The sequence below is a fragment of the Oryctolagus cuniculus genome, chromosome 14, assembly GCF_964237555.1.
Source record: "Oryctolagus cuniculus chromosome 14, mOryCun1.1, whole genome shotgun sequence".
Classification (NCBI taxonomy): Eukaryota; Metazoa; Chordata; class Mammalia; order Lagomorpha; family Leporidae; genus Oryctolagus; species Oryctolagus cuniculus.
Window position 1 is genome coordinate 76,050,454 of NC_091445.1, and position 25,655 is coordinate 76,076,108.

Consider the following 25,655-nt stretch of genomic DNA (forward strand, 5'->3'; position numbering starts at 1 on the left):
CTTGCATCTGCTGGTTCACTCCCCTAAATAGCCTCAACAGCTGGAACTGGGCCCATCTGAAGCCAGGAGCTTCTTCCAGGTCTCCCACGGGGGTGCAGGGGCCCAAGCACTTGGGCCATCCTCCACTGCTTTCCAGCCATCAGCAGAGAGCTGGATCGGAAGTGGACCAGTTGGGACTAGAACCAGCACCTATATGGGATGCTGACGCTGCAGGTGGAGGCTTAGCCTACTACACCGCAACACTAGCCCCGTTACAAATTATCTTCAATCCCACCTCTTCCAACTTTCTTATAGATTACTTCACTTCTTCATGTCAAGGCTTGAAAATGTAATTGAAGTGTTCTCTGATTATAACTTCCATCTTGACCTGTCACATGCACTGCAAGGAAAAGAGACTTCCCTGTCCAGGCTGAAGGTGGTGGTTGTGGCAGTTTTCTTGGTTGTATCTTAGCTTGGTTCCATAAAAACTGTGTTCATTTTGTTTTTCCTTACCTCTTTCTAAATTGTTCTTTGCTGTTTTCTATTTGCTAGAACCTAGGAACTCAAACAGAAAAACTTTTTAATGTTCACGACATCTCATAGGTTAACTTTCTGAACTATGCTTGATAAACTGCCAGATTCTAATTTTTGGTTCCCCTGTGTCGATTGCATTTAGAACATCATGTTTCTACATAATTCATACAGGGCATTATTGATTAGTTTCCTAACTTTTCTTAATATATTCAGATTGTAGACATTCCTTTTTGAAACTCAGTTTATTTCATCTTGATCGGAATTGAGTGGCAGATTTACTGACAATTTACATTGTTTAAGGCAACTAATCTCAGACAACATTTGTTTATTGGAGTTTTGCTCTTAGAATGTTTCCTAATTTCTGTGTATGTTACTTTGACACTGTGGACTACTTTTACACTAATTGGTTGGATTCCTCGGTACAGTTAGAAATGTATAAAAGTTGCCAGTGTTAATTTTAAGTCTTGGGAACATAGGTTTATTGTGAACTCTAGTTCTTAATTTTTACTGGAGGAAAATTAAATTTCCTGTTCTAGGAAAGAGATACTATCATGCCACATAGTTTTCTTTCATGTGATATTAAACCATCTTATAACTATTAAGTTTTTATTTTTAAGATTTATTTATTTATTTGAAAGAGTTACACAGAGAGAGGAGAGGCAGAGAGTGGACAGGTTTTCCATCTGCTGGTTCACTCCCCAAATGGCTGAAACATCCGGAGCTGTGCCGAACCGAAGCCAGGTGCTTCTTCCAGTTCTCCCACATGGGTGCAGGGGTCCAGGGACTTGGGCTATCTTCTAATGCTTTCCCAGGCCATAGCAGAGCACTGGATCGGAAGTGGAACAGCCGGGACTAGAACCGGCACCCGTATGGGATGCCAGTGTTTCTGGCCAGGGTGTTAACCTGTTGTGCCACAGCGCTGGCCCCAAGCTTTTTTTTTTTTTTTTGAAAGTCACAGTTACACAGATAGAGAAGGAGAGGCAGAGGGAGAGAGGTCTTCCGTCTACTGGTTCACTCCCCAATTGGCCACAATGGCCGAAGCTGCACAGATCTGAAGCAAGGAGCCAGAAGCTTCTTCTGGGTCTCCTATGCAGGTGCAGGGGCCCAAGGACTTAGGCCATCTTCCACTGCTTTCCCAGGCCATAGCAGAGAGCTGGATCCGAAGTGGAGTAGCCGGGACTCAAACTGGCGCCCATATTGGATGCTGGCACTGCAGGCAGCGGCTTTACCCACTACACCACAATGCCAGCACCTTTGTTAAGCTTTTTGAGTATTCATTAATGTCAGGCAGTAGATTAAATATGAAAAATACAAAGATAGGTAAGTTGTAGGCTTTAATAAATACCATTCCTTTGGTAAAATAAACTTTGAAATAACTTTTCAGTTATATTACCATCAGACAAATTCTAGTAGAGGTACGTTTGAATGTTCGTAGTTTTAGCTTCTTGGCCTTGTATTTTAAAGGCAGTTATTTTGTTTTACACTATCTAAGACTTAGAAACACTGTAGCTCACTTACTTTTCAAGCCACCATTAAATAGTACTGAATGCACCAATTCTCAAACAATAAATTGCCAAATCTTTTTAAATTTTTTTTATATTAGGTTGCACTTCCTGCAGATGAAGATTATTTACCACTTAAACCTCGAGTTGGAAAAGCCGCGAAGGTTAGTACTTTGGGCAGTACAGTTTGTGTGGTTTTGTGAGACTTGTTCTTAGTAGTATTTTTTTTTTAAAGATTTATTTATTTATTTGAAAGAGTTACACAGAGAGAGGAGAGGCAGAGAGAGAGAGAGAGAGAGAGAGAGAGGTTGGTCTTCTGTCCGATGGTTCACTCCCCAGCTGGCTGCAATGGCCAGAGCTGTGCCAATCCGAGGCCAGGAGCCAGGAGCTTCCTCCGGGTCTCCCACACAGGTGCAGGGGCCCAAGGAGTTGGGCCATCCTCTATTGCTTTCCCAGGCCACAGCAGAGAACTGGATTGGAAGAGGAGCAGCCGGGACTACAACCGGCGCCCATATGGGCTGCCTGTGCTTCAGGCTAGGGTGTTAACCCGCTGCGCCACAGCGCCGGCCCCCCCTTTAAATTTTTTTTTTTTTGACAGGCAGAGTGGACAGTGAGAGAGAGACAGAGAGAAAGGTCTTCCTTTGCCGTTGGTTCACCCTCCAATGGCCGCCGCACTGATCCGATGGCAGGAGCCAGGTACTTATCCTGGTCTCCCATGAGGTGCAAGGCCCAAGTACTTGGGCCATCCTCCACTGCACTTCCCAGACCACAGCGGAGAGCTGGCCTGGAAGAGGGGCAACCGGGACTAGAACCCGGTGTGCCGGCGCTGCAAGGTGGAGGATTAGCCTAGTGAGCCGCGGCGCTGGCCCAGTAGCATTAAAAATAAATGATTTTACATGAGATTTTTGTACTTCCTTGTGTGTGTGTGTGGGAATGGTCTAACAAATGCAGTAAAATCTAAATCAATGAACAACCAATTTGTAAAGCAAGCATCGTATGGTGAGATACAATAATTAAAATAATGATTCCCAACCTTTGTAAAGAACCTTATAGAAGTTATCACCTTTTCCTGGGAAAAAAAATAACATGTGCAGAAATTATATTTATATTTATAATTTCACAAGCTTCTAAGAAAACTCAGACTGTGTGCATTTGTTAGATGGATTTTGAAGTCTTGATGGACCTTAAAAGATTAACAGATGTTTAATTTAAACATTCGAAGTAGATTAATCAAAGAAAGGTTTTATGGTAGGATAAACATGAACCCTTAAAGTCTAATATATGTCTCATTCTGCCTCTGTTGATGGATATGAGGAAGATTATTTTTCAGAGCCTCAGAATTTTCATCTTTGAAAGGAAATATACCTATTTAGGGCTTGCTGTGAAGGTTAAGAATACGTGGAAATTGCACAACACTTAACATAGCATATTTTTATAAATAATATTGATATATATAAGTATAATGCAATAATTAAACAAGCAGTAGAATTAACTTTTATGCTGTCAGGATAAAGATTATTTTTACTTTCCTAATTTTCTCTAATGGGTGTTATATTTCCTAAATAGAATGGTAAATAAATGTTTCTGGGGTAGCCTCTCTTGATATTAAGTATGTTCTGATAATGGCTTGATATTTTCATGCAGATACTAATTTGTTTTTCTAGGAATATCCATTCATTCTTGATGCTTTTCAAAGAGAAGCCATTCAGTGTGTTGATAACAATCAGTCAGTTTTAGTGTCTGCACATACATCAGCAGGCAAAACTGTATGCGCTGAGTAAGTAATTTTTTTTAATGAAATCTTATTATTTTACTTTGTTTTTTTAATCTATTTTTTTATTTATTTACTTAAAAGTCAGAGTTACACAGAAAGAGGAGCAACAGAGAGGGAGAGAGAGAGATAGAGAGGGAGAGAGGGAGGGAGGGAGGGAGAGGTCTTCCATCTGCTGGTTCACTCCCCAGTTGGCCGCGATGGCTGGAGCTGTGCCGATGCGAAGCCAGGAGCTTCTTCTGGGTCTCCCACGTGGGTACAGGGGCCCAAGGACTTGGGCCATCTTCCATTGCTTTCCCAGGCATAGCGGAGAGCTGGATAGGAGTGGAGCAGCCAAGATACAAACTGGCACCAATATGGGATGCCGGCACTGCAGGTGGCGGCTTTACCTGTTATGCCACAGAGCCGGCCCCATCTCATGTGATTCTTTAGAAGTTTCATTCATGGGGCCAACATTATGGCATAGCGGGTAAAGCCTCTGCCTGTAGTGCTGGCATCCCATAGGCGCTGGTTTGAGTCCCAGCTGCTCCACTTCCCATCCAGCTCTCTGCTATGGCCTGCGAAAGCAGTAGACGATGGTACAAGTCCTTGGGCCCCTGCACCCACGTGGGAGACCTGGAAGAAGCTCCTGGCTTTGGATTGGCACAGCTCCGGCTGTCGTGGCCAACTGGGGAGTAAACCAGCAGGTGGAAGACCTCTCTCCCTCTGCCTCTCCTTCTCTTGCTGTGTAACTCTGACTTTCAAATAAATAAAAAAAATTTCATTCTTTTTGTTTGATTTCTGAAAATAAAATGGTTTTACTTGTTCTTTTCTATTTTGGATAGCTTTCATTTCTTTTTCTTGACTTACTGAACTTTCTTGGACTTAGAGTAAAATGATTAATAGAAGTGTTAAGATACGATATCCTTGCCTTGTTACTGATTTAGGGGAGAGAAACACATTTTTGTCATTAAGTATAAAATTACCCAAGGATTTTTCATAGATGCCTGTTAGACATTTGAGGAAGTTCCCTTCTGTTCCTAGGTGGCAGTGATTTTTGACTCTCTCTGTATGTGTGTATACATATAAAATACTTAGATATTGGTGTTTGTCAAATGCTTTTCCTGCATTTATTGAAGGGATTTCTTTTTCTTGTCCTGCTAGTATGATAAAATGATTGGATTTCAAATGAGAAATCAGACTGCTTTGTCATGATGTATTACCCTATTGTATTATATTCCATTTGTTAATTTTGTATTTATTTTAATGAATTAACAGAGCAGGAGAGAGAGATCTTCCATCTGTTGGTTTACTTCCCAGATGGCCACAATGGCTGGGTCTTTTGCTGCTGGGCCAGGCTGAAGTCAGATGTCCAGAACTCCTTCTGGGTCTTCTCTGTGGGTTCAGGGGCTCAAGGACTTTGACCATCTAATGCTGCTTTCCCAGGCATATTATCAGGGAGCTAGATTGGAATTGGGATACTGACCTCTCAGTTTGTTAATATTTTGTTAAGTGTTTTCCTATCATGTAGAGTATTAGTTTTTATTTTTTAGATATTTTATTTATTTGAGAGCAAGAGAACTCCCAACTCCCATCCACTGCTTTACTCCTTAAATGTCCACAGTGACCAAGACTGGGCCAGACCAATGCTGGGAACTGAGGACTTGATCCAGATTTCTCATGTTTTGTTTTTTGTTTTTTTTTTTTTTTTAATTTTTTGAAATACATTTTTAGCCGGCGCCGCGGCTCACTAGGCTAATCCTCCACCTTGTGGCGCCAGCACACCGGGTTCTAGTCCTGGTCAGGGCACCGGATTCTGTCCCAGTTGCCCCTCTTCAGTTCAGCTCTCTGCTGTGGCCCAGGAGTGCGGTGGAGGATGGCCCAAGTGCTTGGGCCCTGCACCCCATGGGAGACCAGGAGAAGCACCTGGCTCCTGCCATCGGATCAGTGCGGTGCGCCGGCCACAGCGCGCTGCCGCGGTGGCCATTGGAGGGTGAACCAACGGCAAAGGAAGACCCTTCTCTCTGTCTCTCTCTCTCACTGTGTACTCTGCCTGTCCAAAAAAAAAAAATAAATAAATCCATTTTTAAAATTTATTTATTTTAGATTTATTTATTTATTTTAAAGAATTACAGACAGGTAGAGCCAGAGAGAGAGAGAGAGGTCTTCCATCCACTGGTTCACTCCCCAAGTGACCACAATGGCTAGAGCTGAGCTAATCCGTAGTCAGGAGCCAGGAGCTTCTTCCAGGTCTCCCACTTGGGTGCAGGGGCCCAGTGACTTGGGCAATCTTCTGTTGCTTTCCCAGGCCATAGCAAAGAGCTGGATCGGAAGTGGAGCAGCTGGGACTCAAACCGGCACTGGTTTGAGGAATGACAGCACTGCAGGTTGGTGCTTTAACCCGCTGCACCATGGCACCGGCCCCATGTGTTTTGTTTATATATATATATTTGTGTGTGTGTGTGTGTGTTTATTTATTTATTTTAAAGATTTATTTATTTTATTTGAAAGAGTTACAGAGAGAGAGAGGCAGCGAGAGAGAAAGGTCTTTGATCTGCTGGTTCACTCTCCAGTTGGCCACAATGGCCAGAGCTGTACTAGTCACAAGCCAGGAACCTCTTCTGGGTCTCCCACACGGGTGCAGGGTCCCAAGGACTTGGGCTATCTTCTACTGCTTTCCCAGGCTATAGTACAGAGCTGGATATGAAGTGGAGCAGCTGGGATTCCAACTGGCACCCATATGGGGTGCCAGCTCTACAGGCGGTGGCTTTACCCACTATGCCACAGCACTGGCCCTGTTGATATATATTTTTATCCTTACGTTAGTACCACACTATCTTGATAGCTGTAACTTTATAAAAATAGGCCATTAGAGTACTCTAATTTTGTTCCTTTTAAAATTCTTTTTAAGATTTATTTATTTATTTCAAAAAATTTCACAAAGAGAGGGACAGATAGATATCTTTCATCCACTGGTTCACTCCCTTGATGGCTACAATGGCCAGAGCTGGGCTGGTCTGGAGCCAGAAGCTTCATCCAGTTCTCCCTCATGAGTGATAGTGGATCAGACCCTTGGGCCATCTTCCACTGCTTTCCCAGGCACATTCACAGGGTGCTGGATTGGAAGTTGAGCAGCAGGGACTTGGACCGGTGGCTATATGGGATGCCTGCATTGCAGGCGATGGCTTTACCCACTAGGTCACAATGCCAACCCCTGTTTGCATTCTTTTTAAATTGTCTGGACTCTTCCAGGGCTTATGAATTCCCCAATAAAATTTTAAGATTAATTTCAATTTTTTAAAAAATATTTATTTTATTTATTTGAAAGACAGTTTACAGAGAGCGGTAGAGCCGGAGTTGGGGGTGTCTTCCATCCACTGGTTCACTCCCCAGGTGATCACAACAGCCAGATCTGAGTTGGTAGAAACTAGGAGACACGAGCTTTCTCCTGGTCTCCCACGAGGGTTCAGGAACCCAAGGACTTGTGCCACCTGCTGCTGCTATAGCAGAGAGCTGGATTGGAAGTAGAGCACCCGGGACTTGAACCGGTGCCCATATATGATGTTGGGCTTTAACCCGCTGCACCACAGTGCTGGCCCCAGCCTATTTCAATTTTAATAGGGATTGTCTTGAGCTTCAGGTCAGTGTAAGGAATTGTAATGCTTTTTTTCCCTAATATTGAAACATTTATTTGAAAGGCAGAGATACAGAGAAAGAAGGGGAGCGAGAGAAACAGCTTTCATTTTCTGGTTCTCTCCTCAGATGGTCACAGCAGCCAAGGCTGGCCAGTCTGAAGCCAGGATCCAGGAGCTTCATTTGGGTCTCCCACTTAGGCCATCTTCCATTGCTTTCCTGGGCTCATTAGCAGGGAGCTGTATCAGAAGTTGATTCTTTAGATCCATAAAAATGATGTATTTCTCTGTTACTTAGACTATCTTTAATTTCTGTCAGTTATATTTAGCAGTTCTGGCCTGGTGCTGAAACTGGGAGCTGAGAATTCAATTCAGGACTCCTTGTTCTTGATCTTAAATGAGGAGAAATGTTTATTTTTGGCAATATATTAGGTATAATGTTAACTGTTGGTTTTTGCTAGTTGATCCTTATTAGGTTTAGGGAATATCCTTGGGTTTTTTGTCATTTTAAGATTTTTTTATTTGAAAGGCAGAGTCAGAGAGAAATCTTCCATCCACTGGTTAACTCCCAAAATGTCCACAACAGCCAGTGCTGGGCCAGACTGAATCCAGGAGCCAGGAGCTTCATTCAGGTCTTGCACATGGGTGCAGGGTCCCAGGACCTGGGCTATCTGCCTCTGCTTTCCCAGGCACTTTAGCAGGAAGCTGGATCAGAAGTAGAGCACCCAGGACTCAAACCAGCACCCATAAGGGATGCCTACATTGCCGGCAGTGGCTTTACTTGCTACGCCAGGATGCCAGCTCCAGGCATGTCCTTCTAAGTTGAGAATAACTGGAAACGAAAAAGTTAAGAATTTTTATCAAGAGGCTTTGGGCTAGGACAAACCCAAGAGCCTGGAACTCCATCTGAGTCTCCCACACTGGTACAGGGGCCCAAGGACCTGGGCCATCTTCCACTGCAACACTGGACACATTCTATGTTTCCTTCTATGGCATTCTTTCTTCAAATAAGTCAGCCCTGTGTTTTCTTGTATATTGTTGTCTTGAATGTGTTGTTTTTCCTTTGATACTTCTCAGAGACTTCGTCATTCAGCAGTTTTAATTATGTTTGTAGATATGATTCTCTCTTTTCTGGTTGGGTTCAATAGACGTTTTGATCTGCAGATTAATGTTTTTTAAACAAATTTAGGAAGTTTTAAATTATTTTTTCTAAATACTTTTCTTCCTATTTCTTTTTTTTTTTTTTAAAGATTTATTTATTTATTTAAAAGTCAGAATTACAAAGAGCAGAGGCAGAGAGGGAGAGAGATGTCTTCATCCACTGGTTTACTCCCCAGATGGCCACAGCTGGTCAGAGCTGTGCTGATCCAAACCCAGGAGCCAGGAGCTTCCTCTGGGTCTCCCACGCAGGTGCAGAGGCCCAAGGACTTGGGCCATCCTCTGCTGCTCCCAGGCCATAGTAGAGATCTGGTGGGAAGTTGAGTATCCAGGACTCAAACTGGTGCCCATATGGGATGCTGCCACTGCAGGCAGCAGCTTTACCCACTGCGCCAAAGCGCCAAGCCTGCCCCTTTTTCCCTGTTTGTTATTTTGGAACTTTCACTGGAATGTAAGGTATCCTACAGATTTCATGAATGTCAGTTTTTTTTTTTTTTTTCTCCTTCTGTATCTTCTGATGTTGTGTTCAGAAGTAGATATTTCAAATAATATATTGTAGCATTCCTGTATTTTTTCCATATATTTCTCTTGCAATTCATGTTTAATTTTTTAAATCGTTTATTTCACTATATTGGGGGATGATTGGAATGACTATTTTCATTTTCCCAACTAGATGATAAGCATGTTGTCCACAGGAATTATATATAAGCATGTTGTGAGCAGCAACTGCATATTTAACAAGGAGGATCCTCCATGATGTTAACCTTAATTCTGATTTCATGATCTGTATTTAAGTACTTAACTGAATATTCTTTAAGAACATACTATTAAAAAAATTAAAAAAGAACATACTATTGTATTACATTCTGTTAACAGCCATGTAAGAAATGTTTCATAACTAGAACTTACTATAATTTTCAGTCAAAGAATGATTTGTTAACTATTATATGTGGGGAGAAATACATATGGATTAGCATATGAAGGCACACTTCATCTTCCAGGGTTTCCTAATAGTTAATAATCTGTATTTGTACAAACTGACAAAGACTTTTGGAGAGTCAAAGGTATTTTACTTGCAAGAAATAGGATGACTGAGGTAGGATTGTGGCACAGGGTGTTAAGCTACTACTTGGAAGGCAGCATCCCATATCAAAATGCAGGTTCAAGTCCCTGCTGTCCTACTTCCAATCTGGCTTCCTGCTGATGCATCTAGAAAGGCAGTGGAAGATGGCCCAAGTGCTTGTGCCCCTGCTACATGTGGGAGACCTGGGTGGAGTTTTGGGCTCCTGGTTTCAGTGTGGCCCAGCCATGGCTGTTGGGAGTGAACCAGCAGATGGAAAATCTCACCTTTTGTCTCTCCCTCTCTCTGATACTCTGCCTTTCAAATAAATAAATCTTTAAAAAATTTTATTTTTAAGGAAATAGAGTAACCATTAGTCATCTTTTCATTGGTATTAGTAACTAAGTTGCAGTAACTCCCAAGTGACTAGAGTTAAAATGTTCTTGTTCATTTAGACGACTACATTTTATATTTATCATAATAATTATTAGTATAGGGGCTGGTGCTGTGGCGCAGCAGGTTAACGCCCTGGCCTGCAGTGCCAGCATCCCATATGGGCACCAGTTCAAGACCTGGCTGCTCCACTTCCAGTCTAGCTCTCTGCTATGGCCTGGGAAAGCAGTAGAAGATGGCCCAAGTCCTTGTGCCCCTGTACCTGCATGGGAGACCTGGAAAAAGCTCCTGGCTTCGGATTTGCACAGTTCCAGCTGTTGAAGCCAATTGGGTAGTGAAGCATCAAATGGAGGACCTCTCTCTGCCTCTCCTCTCTCTGTAACTCTGACTTTCAAATAAAATCTTTAAAAAAATCTTAAAAAAATTATTAGTATAATAGTTTGCAGTATTAGAATAATGTACTAATGTTCTCCAAAGTCCAGTTAAGATAGTAAGTTGGGAAAATTTGGGGTTTTTTTTTGTTGTTGTTGTTTTTTTTTTTTTTTTTTTTTTTTTGACAGGCAGAGTGGACAGTGAGAGAGAGAGACAGACAGAAAGGTCTTCCTTTTGCCGTTGGTTCACCCTCCAATGGCCGCCACGGCCGGCGCGCTGCGGCTGGCGCACCGCGCTGATCCGATGGCAGGAGCCAGGAGCCAGGTGCTTTTCCTGGTCTCCCATGGGGTGCAGAGCCCAAGGACTTGGGCCATCCTCCACTGCACTCCCTGGCCACAGCAGAGAGCTGGCCTGGAAGAGGGGCAACCGGGACAGAATCCGGCACCCCAACCGGGACTAGAACCCGGTGTGCCGGCGCCGCAAGGTGGAGGATTAGCCTAGTGAGCCGCAGCGCCGGCCCGTAAGTTGGGAAAATTTGAATGTCATTCACATGTTAGTAGAATTTCGGAAGTCATATAATTTAAAGTTTTACAATATTTTATTCTTTTTTATTATTGTTCACATTTTTAGATACGCCATTGCATTAGCCTTAAGGGAAAAACAGCGTGTGATATTTACCAGCCCAATTAAGGCGTTGAGTAACCAGAAATACCGTGAAATGTATGAAGAATTTCAAGACGTTGGTCTGATGACTGGAGATGTTACTATTAATCCTACAGCATCTTGTCTCGTTATGACCACAGAGGTAATTTATGTAGTGTCCTTTAACTTTTCCTGAATGCGTCTATTCAGTAAAAGCATGTCATGTTTTATCACTTTCTGTATTTAGGATAAAATGTGGTATTTTATTTTATTTTCTTAGTAGACATTTGATATAGATATATTAAAATGTTTTAGTTACTTTAAATTTATTTCTAAATTACCAGTGTTTGTGTTATTTGTTATATAGTATAGATACATTTTTTTCTTGAAGTATTTTTACAAGCTTATTACTGTCAGTGACATGAAAATGTATACAAAGTGCAGGAATTTGAATATATTGCTGTAAGTTGTGACTCTTTCCATGTGATCTTTTTTTCATCTGTATCTGAGTCTTGATTCAAGTTAATTTTTTTCAAGCACAGTGCTGTATAATGTTTAAGTTAGTTCCATAATTGACACTTAAGCTTTGTATAAACTCACTGCATCTCAGGTTTTGGATATGAGTACTTTACTGTGCTAAGTACTTTTGTACATAGTTTATATCCTTGGATTTTACAAACATACAGTACAGTAGAGAGCATAAATTAGTTTCTGGTCTAGAGAGCCAGTCAAAGACATTGCTCACTTTTCATTTTGGTGTTCAGTGTAAGTTTATTATCCAGTCTCAAAACGTTCTTCCATTTATGGAAGGTTTGCTTTAACTCCCAAAATCAAGATAATGGTTGCCAGAAAGTATACCTATTGTGAAGAAATGAGGCCAAAAAAAAAAAAAAAAAAAAAAAACCAGACAGTATAGGATTGTCTAATGATTTGAATAGATCATATCCTGGAAATACTGCTTTTAAAGGAAGGTTTTAAAGAGAGGCTTCATATTCTAGATATATGGGGACTAGGGGATGACAATGATTCTTTCCAGGATGGTGTCTGATTAGGCTTCAGGAATCATTTACTTTGGTTTTATCAGAAAGATGTATTATTTGACATATTAGATGTTGTAAAGATGTGTAACTCCCTGAAGTTATTTAATACTTTTGTTAACTATTAGCTTTTATTTGAAAATTTTGCTAGATAAATCTTACATTTTTTTCTTTAGATTTTGAGAAGTATGCTTTACAGAGGTTCTGAAGTTATGCGAGAAGTTGCTTGGGTCATATTTGATGAAATTCATTATATGAGAGATTCAGGTATGCTCTGCAGTGTTGATATGCGTATCATGTATTTCTCTTAAGAACTGGCATTAGGAATTTTGAACAGGAAGTTGTGTTCCTAGTTTTCATTGGGCTGAAGTTCAAATAAACTATTGCCTTTTTGAATTGTGGACAACATGATTTAGTATTTCCAGTAAGATTTCATTCAGGTACAGCTCCTTAAATAGTAAGAAGTTAGCTGGGCAAGAAAATACAAATTTAAATGAAATAAATGGACCAAAAACTGACTTTTTAATTTGAAAGAGAGACAGAAAGAGCTCACATCCTCTGGTTCACGCCACACTTGCCCACAGTGGCTGGGCTTAGGCTGGGGCAGGGCTGGTGCCAGAGCCAAGAGTAAGGAACATAATCAGCCTCTGTCTTGTGGGAGGCAGGAGCCCAGTTACTTGAGCAATCACCTCTGCCTCTCAGGACATTGGCAAGAAGCTGGAGGCAGGAACCAGAGCCTGGAACCAAACCTAGGCACTCTAGTGTGAGAAGTGGTCATCTTAACCACTGGGCTAACTACTCCTTTCTTTTGTATATTTTGTTGTTGCTGTTGCTATTGTTTTAGAGAGAGAGAGAGAGAGAGAGCGTGCTCCTATTATAATTAATATTGAAGAACTTCTAAAATGTATACTTTATAATTTTTTTCTTGTTTAATTTTTTAAGTAATGATAAAATATGTTTGTGGTAGAAGTGAGAATTATGAAATAAAAATGAACAAAAATTGCAAATACTCTTTACTCAGGCTATTATTCTATAATGAAAAAGTAAATGTGCTTGGAATTTTGAGGGTGGTAATAGGGGTATTGAATATGAGTCTTTGAGTTGGTCTTGGAATACAAGTCTTGGTATTGAATACGAGTTTGTGGAAATTGCATAGAATGAAAAATCTGGATGGATTTCAAAAATTTTTGACTTCAGAATAAATTTATCTTTTTATTTAACTTTTCTATGAACTATTTGAAGTACCCTTGTATTAGCACTCTTAAAATAAGATTTACTTTTTATTTAAACTAAAACATGGAGTTAACCTGTATTTGTGGTGAAAGAAACACATTTGGGGCAGGTGCTATGACATAGCTGGTTAAACCACTGCCTGCCACGACCTCATCCTATGTGGCTGCCTGTTCATATTTGGGCTACTCCACTTCTAATCCAGCTTCCTGCTAAGGACCTGAAAAGCAGTAGACAATGGCCCAAGTTGCTGGGCTTCTGCCACCAGAAGAAGCTCCTGGCTCCTCACATTGGCCTGGCCCAGCTCTGGCCTTTTTTGCCATTTGGGGAGTGAACTAGTGGATGGATGCAAGTGTGTACCTGCGCGTGCCCTCTCTCTCTCTAGCTCTTTGTAAATAAATAATTTTTTAAAAAAGGAGGTAACGCATTTTAGAAAGCATTCACCCTTTCAATATTACACCCTTTCCAGATTCATACAGTCAACTCTGAACAGAGTAGTTTTTGATTTTGGTTATCATGAGTCCTCTACTGATTTATTTTAGAGTGGAAACTATCAAAGTTTTTGTTTTATTCCATTTTAATAAAAACTGGCTTACACTTCTCGTGTTCATCAGGTCTTTCATCTCCAGAGGATCACAAGGATAATTTGGACTAAAGATGCCTTGTAAAATAGTAATAGTGTATCTTCTAGATTTATAGCTGTAACTTTCTATAAGCCATTCACCATTGCTTCTCAAAATGAAGTGATATAACTTACCTTGCCTTATCATTGAGGTTGTTTGAAAGGAGTTAGTGTGGTACAGCATGCTCTTGATAAGGCTGTCAAGATACATTGCATTTATTATGGTTTAGTCTAACTTTCTATTGGATAGGTTCATGATGAGAATTCACTTATAGTATGTTCTGTGGTTAAAAATATCCTTGTGGGCCAGCGCCGCGGCTCACTAGGCTAATCCTCTGCCTAGCGGCGCCGGCACACCGGGTTCTAGTCCCGGTCGGGGCGCCGGATTCTGTCCCGGTTGCCCCTCTTCCAGGCCAGCTCTCTGCTGTGGCCAGGGAGTGCAGTGGAGGATGGCCCAAGTGCTTGGGCCCTGCACCCCATGGGAGACCAGGAAAAGCACCTGGCTCCTGGCTCCTGCCATCGGATCAGCGCGGTGCGCCGGCCGCAGCGCGCCGGCCGCGGTGGCCATTGGAGGGTGAACCAACGGCAAAGGAAGATCTTTCTCTCTCTGTCTCTCTCTCTCACTGTCCACTCTGTCTGCCTGTCAAAAAAAAAAAAAAATATATATATATATATATATATCCTTGTGTATAGTGATCGGCATTTCTAATTACTAAGCTTAAGAAAAAATAATTTTAGACACTGTCATTAAAGTGTCATTGAATTTCAGGATTTTTTTTTTTTTTTTTCAGAGCGTGGTGTAGTGTGGGAAGAAACTATTATTTTGCTTCCTGATAATGTTCACTATGTCTTTCTTTCGGCTACTATTCCAAACGCCCGACAGTTTGCTGAATGGATTTGCCATTTACACAAGCAGGTATCTTTCCTTTTTTTGATGTCTTCAGTATTCAGAATGTATACCCTCCCTACACTTTTTTCTAAATGCTGTCTGGAATAAAGAAGACATTTTAATATGAAACTACTTCTCAAATTAAGTAGCTAACGGAAGTTAACTGACTGGCTTTTTAGGAATGTTGATTTCCGATCCCCTTCTCAAACCTAGTATATATGAATTTCTGGGAGTAGGGTCTTGGAAGCTCTGATTCACAAAAATTCCCAGATTGATCCTGATGAGCTACCAGGTTTGGAAACTATTTCAGTTACTCATATAGTAGACAACAGTGCACAGTGGAGAGTGTCCTCTAAGGTCTTGATACTAGGAAAAGCTGGGTGTCTCTTTATGGTTTGACTGGATTTTTCTCAGGTGAGCACAGTTCACAGTGTTTACTATGCTTCCATTTTGCTTTTCCAGTCCAGCTTTAGCAAGTGCATAGGACCTTACAACAAGCATCTGTTTATCTGTACTGACTTGTTCTTGATTTTATTTTTCTGCCCTTAATTTTCCTTTACAAGAATATCCTCAAGAATTTATTTTTTTCCATTTATTACCTCTCTGATGGTGTTTTTGTAACATTCCTCCATATGGCTCCTATAGGATAGAAATCTTGTGGGTCTTCTGAAGGAGCTTGCAGAAGCTGCTGCTTTAGTAAGATTTTTGAGAAGTCTTCAGTGGGGCAGAGACGTTCTATTCCACTTGAGGCATCCTTTGTTTGACAGTACTGTTCCTCCATGATAAGAAGCATCCTGTGTAATTACAGCGTTCCAGGACTAGGACGAGGCAATGGGTACTTGAAGCTCACATCATGTATTTGTCCCTGATTAGGGAATTGGTATATTGAGAAGATAATTGTATAATTAGATAGACATAATTTTTGTCCATGTTTCTCTTGGCTGGTTTTTAGAAAAATACTTTTCTTTTTAAGTGTTTAAATCACACTATTATTTCTCTAGCGTCATTTTATATAAGTCTAATATACAGTTTTATTTTGAAGAAATGAAATTTTATGTGTGTGACTCTTCCTACAGCCTTGCCATGTCATTTACACAGATTATCGACCTACTCCATTGCAACACTACATTTTTCCAGCAGGAGGAGATGGCTTGCACCTTGTGGTTGATGAAAATGTAAGGGAGTAATTGTCATTCTTAAATTTATAATGTCATACTTAATTGTTTTTATGTTTTAAATTTTGAGCTGCAGAAAAATGCAGAGATCCATATTTTTTGTCTAAAGTATTTTCACAGGTCAAAATTGATTTTCTTTTGTATGTTCATTTCAGAAAATTCTGAGACTTGTCTTTTTCTTAGGCACAAATTAGATTTCTTCATTTTCCCGTATTTCAAAATGTTGGCAGGCATGGATGTTGTAGCACAGTGGTTAAGCTGCTGCTTGAGTTGCAGGCTTCCCCTGTTGGAATGCCGGGGTTTGAGTCCTGCCTCTGCTTTTTATCTAGCTTCCAGCTACTAAGTGCCCTGGCAAATAACAGGTGATGGCTCAGATACTTGGGTCCCTGCCACCCACCTGAGAGAGATGGATGGGCATTCCAGCATCCTGGCTTTGGCCTAGCCCAGTCCTGGCTGTTGTGGGTTTTTGGAGAGTGAACCAGTGAATATGATCTCTCTCTCTCTCTTTCAAATAAAGGAAAATGAATAAATGAATACATAAAATTATAAAATAAAATGCCCAGAGAGTAGAGTACTGGACATAATTCAGATAATTCTTATGGTTTGCTTGTTTCCACTTTTATTTTTATCAGTTTTTACTACCACTTATCACAGGTCATTTTGAGTTGTTATTGACCTGTTAACCATTATTATTATATTAAATTATTTGAGGAAGCTTTGTTACCTGTGAAAAATCTTTTGAGTTATGATGAAATATTAGTGAAGTTACATAGAAAAAAATCTGTGATTCCAGGGTGACTTCAGAGAAGATAATTTTAATACTGCAATGCAAGTGCTTCGAGATGCAGGTGACTTGGCCAAAGGAGACCAGAAAGGACGGAAAGGAGGAACAAAAGGTAAGTTGAAACCTTGTTTTGAGAAAATTTTAAATGTAAATTGTATATTCAAATTACTCTGACATTTTTTGTCTTTAGTTTTTTTCCTCAGGAAGCTGTATAGTCTAGATGGTATGTGATCAAACTGGGTGAATAAAGGTTGATCTCTTTTTTCTGTATGATATAAATTATACAATTCAGTGGTTTTTAGTATATTCACAGTATTGTATAACCATAGCTACAGTTAAACTTTTAGATTCATATGCCGTGACATTTTTTTAGAATTTCACAGTGTTGTACAGCCATCTACTTTTTTTTTTTTTTAGATTTATTTATTTATTTGAAAGAGTTACACAGAGAAGAGAGGCAGAGAGAGAGAAAGAGAAAGAGAGGGAGGTCTTTCATCCTATGGTTCATTCCCCAGATGGCCGCAATGCTTGGAGCTGTGCCGATATGAAGCCAGGAGCCAGGAGCTTCTTATGGGTCTCCCACTTGGGTGCAGGGGCCCAAGCACTTGGGCCATCTTCCACTGCTTTCCCAGGCCATAGCAGGGAGCTGGATTGGAAGTGAAGCAGCTGGGTCTTGAACCAGCGCCCATATGGGATGCCAGTGCTTCAGGCCAGGGCATTAACTCACTGTGCCACAGCGCCGGCCCCAGCCATCACCACTAATTCCAAAATATTTTCATCAATCTGAAAGAAATCTGGTAAATATTAGCATTCATTTTCCTTTTTCCTGTGGCCTTTTTCCTTATTCCCAAAGTTAGACAACTACTGGTCTACTTTTTGCCTCTATGAACTTGCTTTTTCTGGGCATTTCATGCATAAGTAAGCCTAATATATCATGGTTTTTTGTGACTGGATTTTTTCACTTAACCATGTTTTCAAGGTCCATCCATGTCATGCTGTATGTCAGTGCATTATTGTTTTCTGTGGTCAGATATTATTCCATTTTATGGGATATACTACATTTCATTTCTCCATTTTCCTCTGAATGGACATTTTGACTGTTATGAATACTGTTGCTATAAACAAGCGTGCGTATATTCCCCAAGTTTTTCTGTGAATATGTGTTTTTTCTTCTCCTGTGTGGAGAAATTAAAGGAGTAGAATTGCTGAGTCACATGAAAGTCTGTTTAACCTTTTGAGAAATTGTCAAATTATTTTCTCAAAGTGACTACCAAACATTTCCATTAGAAATATTTGAGGGTTCCAATTTTCTGCATATCCTTTCTGATACTGTTGTATGATTGTTTAATTATAGTCACCCTGCAGAGTGTGAAGTGGTATTTCAGTGTGGCGTTGATTTATTTTTCCCTGGTTGCTAATGATGTTGAGCATCTTTAGCTCATCATGCTTGTTGCCCATCAGTACATCTTCTTGTGGAAATGTGTATTCAAATCCTTTGTCCTCTTTCCACCCCCCTGAAACTTGTGTGGCAGAGAAACAAGTAGAAGGAGACAGAGACAGACATCTAAAGAGTTCCCATTTACTGGTTTGCTCCTCTTCCGATGCCTGTAAAAGCTGGGCAAGACTAGATTGAAGTCAGGAACTTAGAACTCTACCCGGTTCTGCACTGGCAAGAGGATCCAACTATTTAACTTACCACCTACTGCCTTTCAGGAGGCACGTTAACTGTAAGCTGGTTTTGGGAACAGAGCCAGGACTTGAACCTAACACCCAGTTATGGAAATGGGTAGTCCAGTATGCAGCTTAACCACTAGGCCAAATGCCCACCCCTATGCATTTTTAATTGGATTTTTTGTTCTTGAGTTGAGAGTTCTTTATATATTCTAGATACTAGACTCTTACCAGATAGGTGATTTGCAAATTTTTTCATTCTGTGGATTAGGGTTGCCTTTTCACTTTATTGCTGATGTTTATTATAGCCACAAAAATTCGTAATTTTGATAAAATCTGACTTTTACTTTCTTTTGTTGCTTCTGGTATGAAGATTTACTGGTTTTGCTTTTAGGAGTTTTATAGTTTCTGCTTTTTAGATTTAGGTCTACATTCCATTTTGAATTAATTATTGGATATTGTTTATCTACTATTTTTGTAGGGCCATCAAATGTGTTCAAGATTGTGAAGATGATTATGGAAAGAAATTTTCAACCTGTAATTATTTTCAGTTTTAGTAAGAAAGATTGTGAGGCCTATGCACTTCAGATGACCAAATTAGACTTCAACACAGGTACTACATAATTTCAGTACAGCTTTAATGTCAATGTGTATAAAATATTTCTCATAATGTTGTGTATCACTAAGATGTGCAGTTCATTTTACATTTACAATAGTAGGTACTCAGCACATTTGTAAAAGCTTTAAGAGATCCTTTTTTCTCTTATCTTGGGTATCTTGTCTTTTCATCCTCTTTTACCAGAAACTTCTCAGTTATTATGGTTTTCTCTATAGCTTCTTAAGGATGGGTCTCCTGGTTAGACCACTTTCAATAAATCTCCCCTTTTTCTAACTATGCTGTATTCTCAAAGTAGTAAAATTTATAACAAGTTAATAAATTATTCCTATACATTAACAATAAATATAACTCACTTAACGTCACACAGCGAGACATTACACAGCCTGGGCCAAGAATTGCAGTGTGCTGAAACTCAGCCTGATTGTCTCAGTTCTGCTACTTACTTTTGTCATCCTGTGCAGAAAGAAGTAAATATCTTGACTTACTCAGAATCAAATTTTAGTTGTATTGTGTTCTTTTTCTATGCGCTTTCAAGTTAATTTTTACTTTTTCCATGAATAAAACTATCAAAAGGTGGATAACCCTAGCCTCCTACAACCAGTAATATTTTATGGAAGGGTTTTTTTTTTTTCCTTTTTTTTTTGACTGAATTGGCACTGCTTCTAAATGTTTTCTCATAACTACCAGTGTTGAATATGCTAAAGTTGCAGGGTTACATATTGATTGATTTAACACATGTTTGTTGAGTGCCTGGTATCTGATAGAAACAGTATGACAGTGAAGAGCATGGGTTAATAGCAGTGCTGATTACTAAGATTCACTTTTCCTCTGTAGTAAATTGTGGGTAAAAATTGTTTCTGTGTCCTATAATTGTTAGCATTAAATGTTGCGCTGAAACACTTAGTATGACCCTTGCTATTATTTTTATGTTTTGGCAGGCAGTGAAGTTTATGATGTACGAATTTTTGTTTGTTTTCTTTTTTGATGATCTTAAATACTGACGTTTTACATTTAGATTTTTTGTAATGTGTGAAGTTTTGTATCACTGACAAATTGTATTTTATGTATTCTTCAATTTCCTTAGATGAGGAGAAGAAAATGGTTGAGGAAGTATTCAGTAATGCAATTGACTGCTTATCTGATGAAGATAAAAAGCTCCCTCAGGTGAGCGTCTTAAGCTTTTATTTATTGAGAAAGATGCATAGGAGAGTGAAAGCTTTATTTAAGAGAGAGAGGTGAATCTGGGTTCATACCGAGCACCAGGAACCAGCTACGTGGATGAGCATCTAGGCCAGGAAGCTAGAGCACATGGCCCAAAGGCCATGTACCCTGGAGACGCAGGGCTACAGCAAGCCTCCTTGTGGTAAGAGGCCAGGGAAGAAGAGAAGGGGCCCACAAAGTGATATTAAAAGATGGCATATATTCACTTTGCATTTTTTTATTTTGTTGTATTGTACTGTTTCATTGCATAGTTTTTGTTTCAGTTCATACTATAATAAATGCATTGAAATAGTAACTTTAGTTTGTATTTCAGAAAAATAAAACATATTTCATGAGGAATTTAGCTTCCACTTTGCTTTAATCCAGTATTTTTATCCTTTGATGGAATTTCCTGGGAATTCGTTTTTTTTTTAAAGACTTATTTATTTATTTGAAAGTCAGAGTTACACAGAGCGAGAGAGGTCTTCCATCCACTGGTTCACTCCCCAAATGGCCGCAACAACCAGAGCTGCATCGATCCAAAGCCAGGAGCTTCTTTTGGGTCTCCCACGGGGATGCAGGGGCCCAAGGCTTTGGGCCAGCTTCTACTGCTTTCCCAGGCCATAGCAGAGAGCTAGATGGGAAGTGGAGCAGCCGTGACTTGAACTGGCACCCATATGGGTTGCCAGCATTGCAGGCGACGGCTTTACCCACTACGCCACAGCACCGGCCCCAGGAATTCTAAATTATGCTGATAGTTGGACGCCACTTCCAGAGGTTCTGATTGAATCTGGTGTATGTCATAGTAATTACAATATTTTATAAACTCCCCAGGTGATTCTACTTTGTAACCTAAGCTAAGAACTATTGCTTTAGACTGCTCTAATATATAAAAGCTTTGTTCTGTGAACAGAATAATTGAGAGGTCATACTCTGCCTTAAAAATGAATGCTTTGCCTTTTAAGGGATAAGACTGCAGTAGCATATTGTTTGGCATTTAAAACAGTATTTAGAAGCAGGCTTTAGGCCTAGTAGTGAAGATGGCACTTGAGCCTCTCTAATCTCAGAATTCAAGTCCCATTCCACTCGAAATTCTAGCTTCCTGTATATTCTGGATAACATCAGGTGATGGCTCAAGTACTTGTGTCCCTGCCACTCACATGGGAGACCCGATTTGAGTTCCTGGCTCCCAACTTAGACCATGCCCATCCCCCGCTGTTATGGGTGTGTGAGGAGTAAACCCACATGTGGGAGCTCTCTGTCTCTCTGCCTCTTGCATAAATAAAATAAAATTAAAAATGTATAAATAACATTTAGTTTAGAATGTTTTGCAATTTTCCTTTGTAGCTGAAGTTAAGTTTTATTATTACTTAAGGGTTGAGCCATGTCTTTATCCATCTTTGTTATCCTAGCATACTTCTAATGGATAATTCATGGTATTTGATAGAGTTTAATGAGAATGAACTCTTGAGTAATTCATTTGGTTTTAGATGAGGTACATATTTATGTTAAATAGGTGTTGTAGTTGTTTTTGTTTGTTCTCAGTTGCAATGTCTAAGTTCATTTTGTGCATATACAGACAGTGCCCTCATAGATTGTAATTTTTTTGAAGGAGACAAAGAGGTGCTGGAAAATTTGGGATAGCATTGTAAAATTTATTTTGAAACATGCTATTCCTATTAAAGAAAACTTGTTAAATTGTAATATATTTTGAATATAATCTGTAGGGATATGGGCTTGGATTTTGCTTGTATTGAAAAAGGTTTTATGAGTAGATTTAAACACAAAGCATTCTTTCTTAACTATTTTTCTTAATTTGGTTAATTTAACATTTTAAAAATAACTTTTCTTCATATGATTATAAACTAAATGTTACTCCCAAATCACAGGTTGAACATGTACTTCCTCTTTTGAAGCGAGGAATTGGTATTCACCATGGTGGTTTACTTCCTATTTTGAAGGAAACTATAGAGATTCTTTTCTCAGAAGGATTGATAAAGGTATGATTTTATTTTTATTTATTATGACCCAGAATTGCATGAACAGTTTGAAGATTATGGATAACTTTGTTTATAAGCAGCTTTATGTGTATTTATTTAGCTATATTGTCTGGAATGATTTAGGTAATAAACTTGATTTTAATGTATAGTGTTATGCTTCCTAAAATTTGGAGTGTTAAGTAAAATAATAATTTGTTACTTTTCTTAAAGTTAAGAAGTGGTAACAACTATTGGATGTGGTGTAATTTTGAGAGAATATCTAATTATTAGATTTGGAGTTAATTTGATAAATGGACTTCTTTTTACATAACAGATTAAAAGGGTTAAAGAAGATGAAATTAATTGTTAGACTTAGGGAAGAGTTCTTAGGTGGTTCTAATTTAAACCAAAGAACATTTGATTTAATATAAAAACAAAAATGACATTGATGTCTATACCCAGAAATGGGATATTAAAATTGGGAAGCAACTTCAAAATGTAATCATTTTTTGGATACATATGTTACAATTAGTTTGCTTAAAAATCATGAGCTATTTATCATGAGAACCTCAACAAGATATTTAAGTGAATTTTATTCATTCTAAAGAACGTATTTGGGGTACTTTATTGATAAAGAAATGGTCAATATTTCTACCTGGGTCCTGGCAAGTCCTTGTTAGTATTTCCTTCTAGATTGTAAATTTTACTGAGTCTCACTTTTAAAGGATCTTTTAAAAAATAGGAGGGGACAGGGATTTGTCCTAGTGGTTAAGATGCTGGCATTCCCTATCCTAGTACCTGGGTTTGAATTTTAGATTCACTCTCGATTATGGCTTCCTGCTGATGCAGACCCTGTGAGGAAAACAGGTAATGGCTCCAATGATTGGGTCCCCACCACCTATGTAGGAGACTTGGATTGGATTCCTGGCTCTCAGCTTTAGCCTGGCCCAAGCCCAGCTGCTACAAGCATTTGAGGAGTGGGAAGTAGATGGTGGATTGGGGGTGTTTGGGAGGAGTGCATCCTCTTTTGCTTGCTCTCTGCCTCTCAAATAATAATTTAAAAAAAAATCTTTGGGGGCTGGTGCTGTGGCATATCAGGTAAAGCCACTGCTTGCAGTCTGGCATCCCATACCGGCGCCAGTTTGAGACCCGGCTGCTCCTTTTCTGATCCAGCTCTCTACTATGGCCTGGGAAAGCAGTAGAAGATGGCCCGAGTCCTTGGGCCCCTGAACCTGCGTGGGAGACCCAGAGGGGTCTCCTGGCTCCTTACTTTGGATTGACAAAGCTCTGGCTGTTGTGGCCAATTGGGGAGTGAACCCTTGGGTGGAAGATCTCTCTCTCTTTCTCTCTCTCTCTCTCTCTCTGCCTCTCCTCTCTCTGTGTAACTCTTTCAAGTAAATAAATGTCTTTAAAAAAAAAAACTTTGAAAAAATGAGTAGAACAGTTGTACATATAGTTAAAAAAAAAAATCCTTCCCCTTCACTGACCCAAAATAGTGACTTTTACAGATATATTTATTTGCCTAAACCACTGTTTTTGTTGATAGTCTTAGAAATGAACTTAATGAGACATTGATTCTGATATCCCTTCAGAGATCTTGATGGTAAAGTAGTCTCCAAAATTGCAGAAACCAGGAAATTTGGCTGCTTAGAAAAATATTCTATGGCCTTGTTCTGTAGACCAGTTGTATTCTTTCCCATCTAACACCACTGGATTTTAAGAAAGATTACTTTCCTGGAATTAAAAAAAATTCTGGGATACAAGGGACATTAAATAAATATAGTTATAAATAATAAATATAATATATAAATAAGTTTATATACAAAATACTGAAATTCATTTGGGAATTCCATATTGTCTTTTTTTTTTTTTTCCTTTTTTTTGACAGGCAGAGTTAGTGAAAGAGAGAGAGACAGAGAGAAAGGTCTTCCTTTCCGTTGGTTCACCCCCCAAATGGCCGCTATGACCGGCGCGCTGTGTTGATCCGAAGCTGGGAGTTAGGTGCTTCCTCCTGGTCTCCTATGCGGGTGCAGGGCCCAAGCACTTGGGCCATCCTCCACTGCCTTCCCGGGCCGCAGCAGAGAGCTGGACTGGAAGAGGAGCAACCAGGACAGAATCCGGAGCCCTAATCAGGACTAGAACCGGGGTGCCGGCGCCGCAGGTGGAGGATTAGCCAAGTGAGCTATGGCGCCGGCTGCCATACTGTCTTTAATTTTTGTAGGGTCTAGATGTTTATAGCACTTGCTTATTTTCCTGTTCAACTATGGTCTTTATTTAGTGGAACATTAAGCCTTTCACTATAATGTAAAAAATGTTATCTCAAAAAAATTTTAACTGTCAATTACTCTTTTAAAATAATGAGAGGCCGGTGTTGTGCCACAGCAGGTTAAACTGTAAGTTGTACTGCTGTCATCTGATATGGGATTCCCAGGTCAAGTGGCAGCTGCTTTGCTCCCTGTGCAGCTCCTTGCTAATGCATCTGGGAAAGAAGTGGAAGATGGACTTAGTGCTTGGACCATTGCCACCCACATGGAGTTCCATACTTCTGGCTTTGAAGTGGCCCAGCCCCAGCTGTTGCTGCCATTTAGGGAGTGAACCAGAGGATGGAAGTTGTCTTTCTCTGTGTGTTATCCCTCTCTCTGTGTAACTCTGGTTTTCAAATAAAAATCTTTTTTAAAAAATTAATGATGCATTTATCTACGCTTGAAAATTGAAAAGCTAGTTTTCCAGCTTAAAATACATGTTTAATTATATAATTATTTATTTTAGGCCTTGTTTGCCACAGAAACTTTTGCTATGGGAATTAATATGCCAGCTAGAACGGTTTTATTTACAAATGCACGTAAATTTGATGGAAAGGATTTCCGATGGGTAAGTAAAGTAATATATTGAAATAGTTTTACCTTTAATTGTTTTACCTAACATAATTTTGGAACATGGATGCCTTGCAGTCCCACACACTTAAAGACGTGGTGCTCAAAAAATTTGGGGATGGGAGCTACTTCTCTTTCAGTCTCAGTGTCTCTGTGGTGATGGAAGAAAAATTTCTAGTTAGTATCCAGTACAAGCCAGAGATTCACCATAGTCTGGCATTTGGGGAAAATTATAAGTGATCCTTTACTTTATCTTTTATCCTTGAACATGGTCATTCTTTTCTGCTTAGCGAAATTTTTAGCAGCAATTACTAGTCACACAAACCCTGAAAAATACCCCTAGTGGAACTCATAGGCAAAGCATTTTTCTTGATTTGTTTTATTTTAGAATGTGTTGGACACTGTATAAAAGAGAAATGAGTAAACTGACAAAATGCTTTACATTATAAGTGTTTACACAGTCTTCAGTAATTTTCCACCACTTTTTTTAAATTGAAAGATTAATTTATGTAGAATATGAGCTTTAATTGGAAGCAGCTAAAAATGTTTTATGT

The 25,655-nt window shown here is 39.6% G+C and overlaps 1 protein-coding gene across 1 annotated transcript in view; it reads left to right on the plus strand.

Annotated features, from left to right (window-relative positions):
* MTREX (Mtr4 exosome RNA helicase) overlaps nt 1-25,655 on the plus strand; it is a 100,932-nt gene that overhangs the window by 10,139 nt on the left and 65,138 nt on the right. Inside the window, exons 4-14 of the mRNA XM_002714036.5 lie at nt 2,117-2,179; nt 3,680-3,792; nt 11,011-11,185; nt 12,236-12,326; nt 14,703-14,827; nt 15,877-15,975; nt 16,769-16,871; nt 18,912-19,043; nt 20,134-20,213; nt 22,139-22,249; nt 24,998-25,099. Coding sequence (XP_002714082.1) covers nt 2,117-2,179; nt 3,680-3,792; nt 11,011-11,185; nt 12,236-12,326; nt 14,703-14,827; nt 15,877-15,975; nt 16,769-16,871; nt 18,912-19,043; nt 20,134-20,213; nt 22,139-22,249; nt 24,998-25,099 — 1,194 coding nt within the window. The remainder of the gene's footprint in view (nt 1-2,116; nt 2,180-3,679; nt 3,793-11,010; nt 11,186-12,235; nt 12,327-14,702; nt 14,828-15,876; nt 15,976-16,768; nt 16,872-18,911; nt 19,044-20,133; nt 20,214-22,138; nt 22,250-24,997; nt 25,100-25,655) is intronic.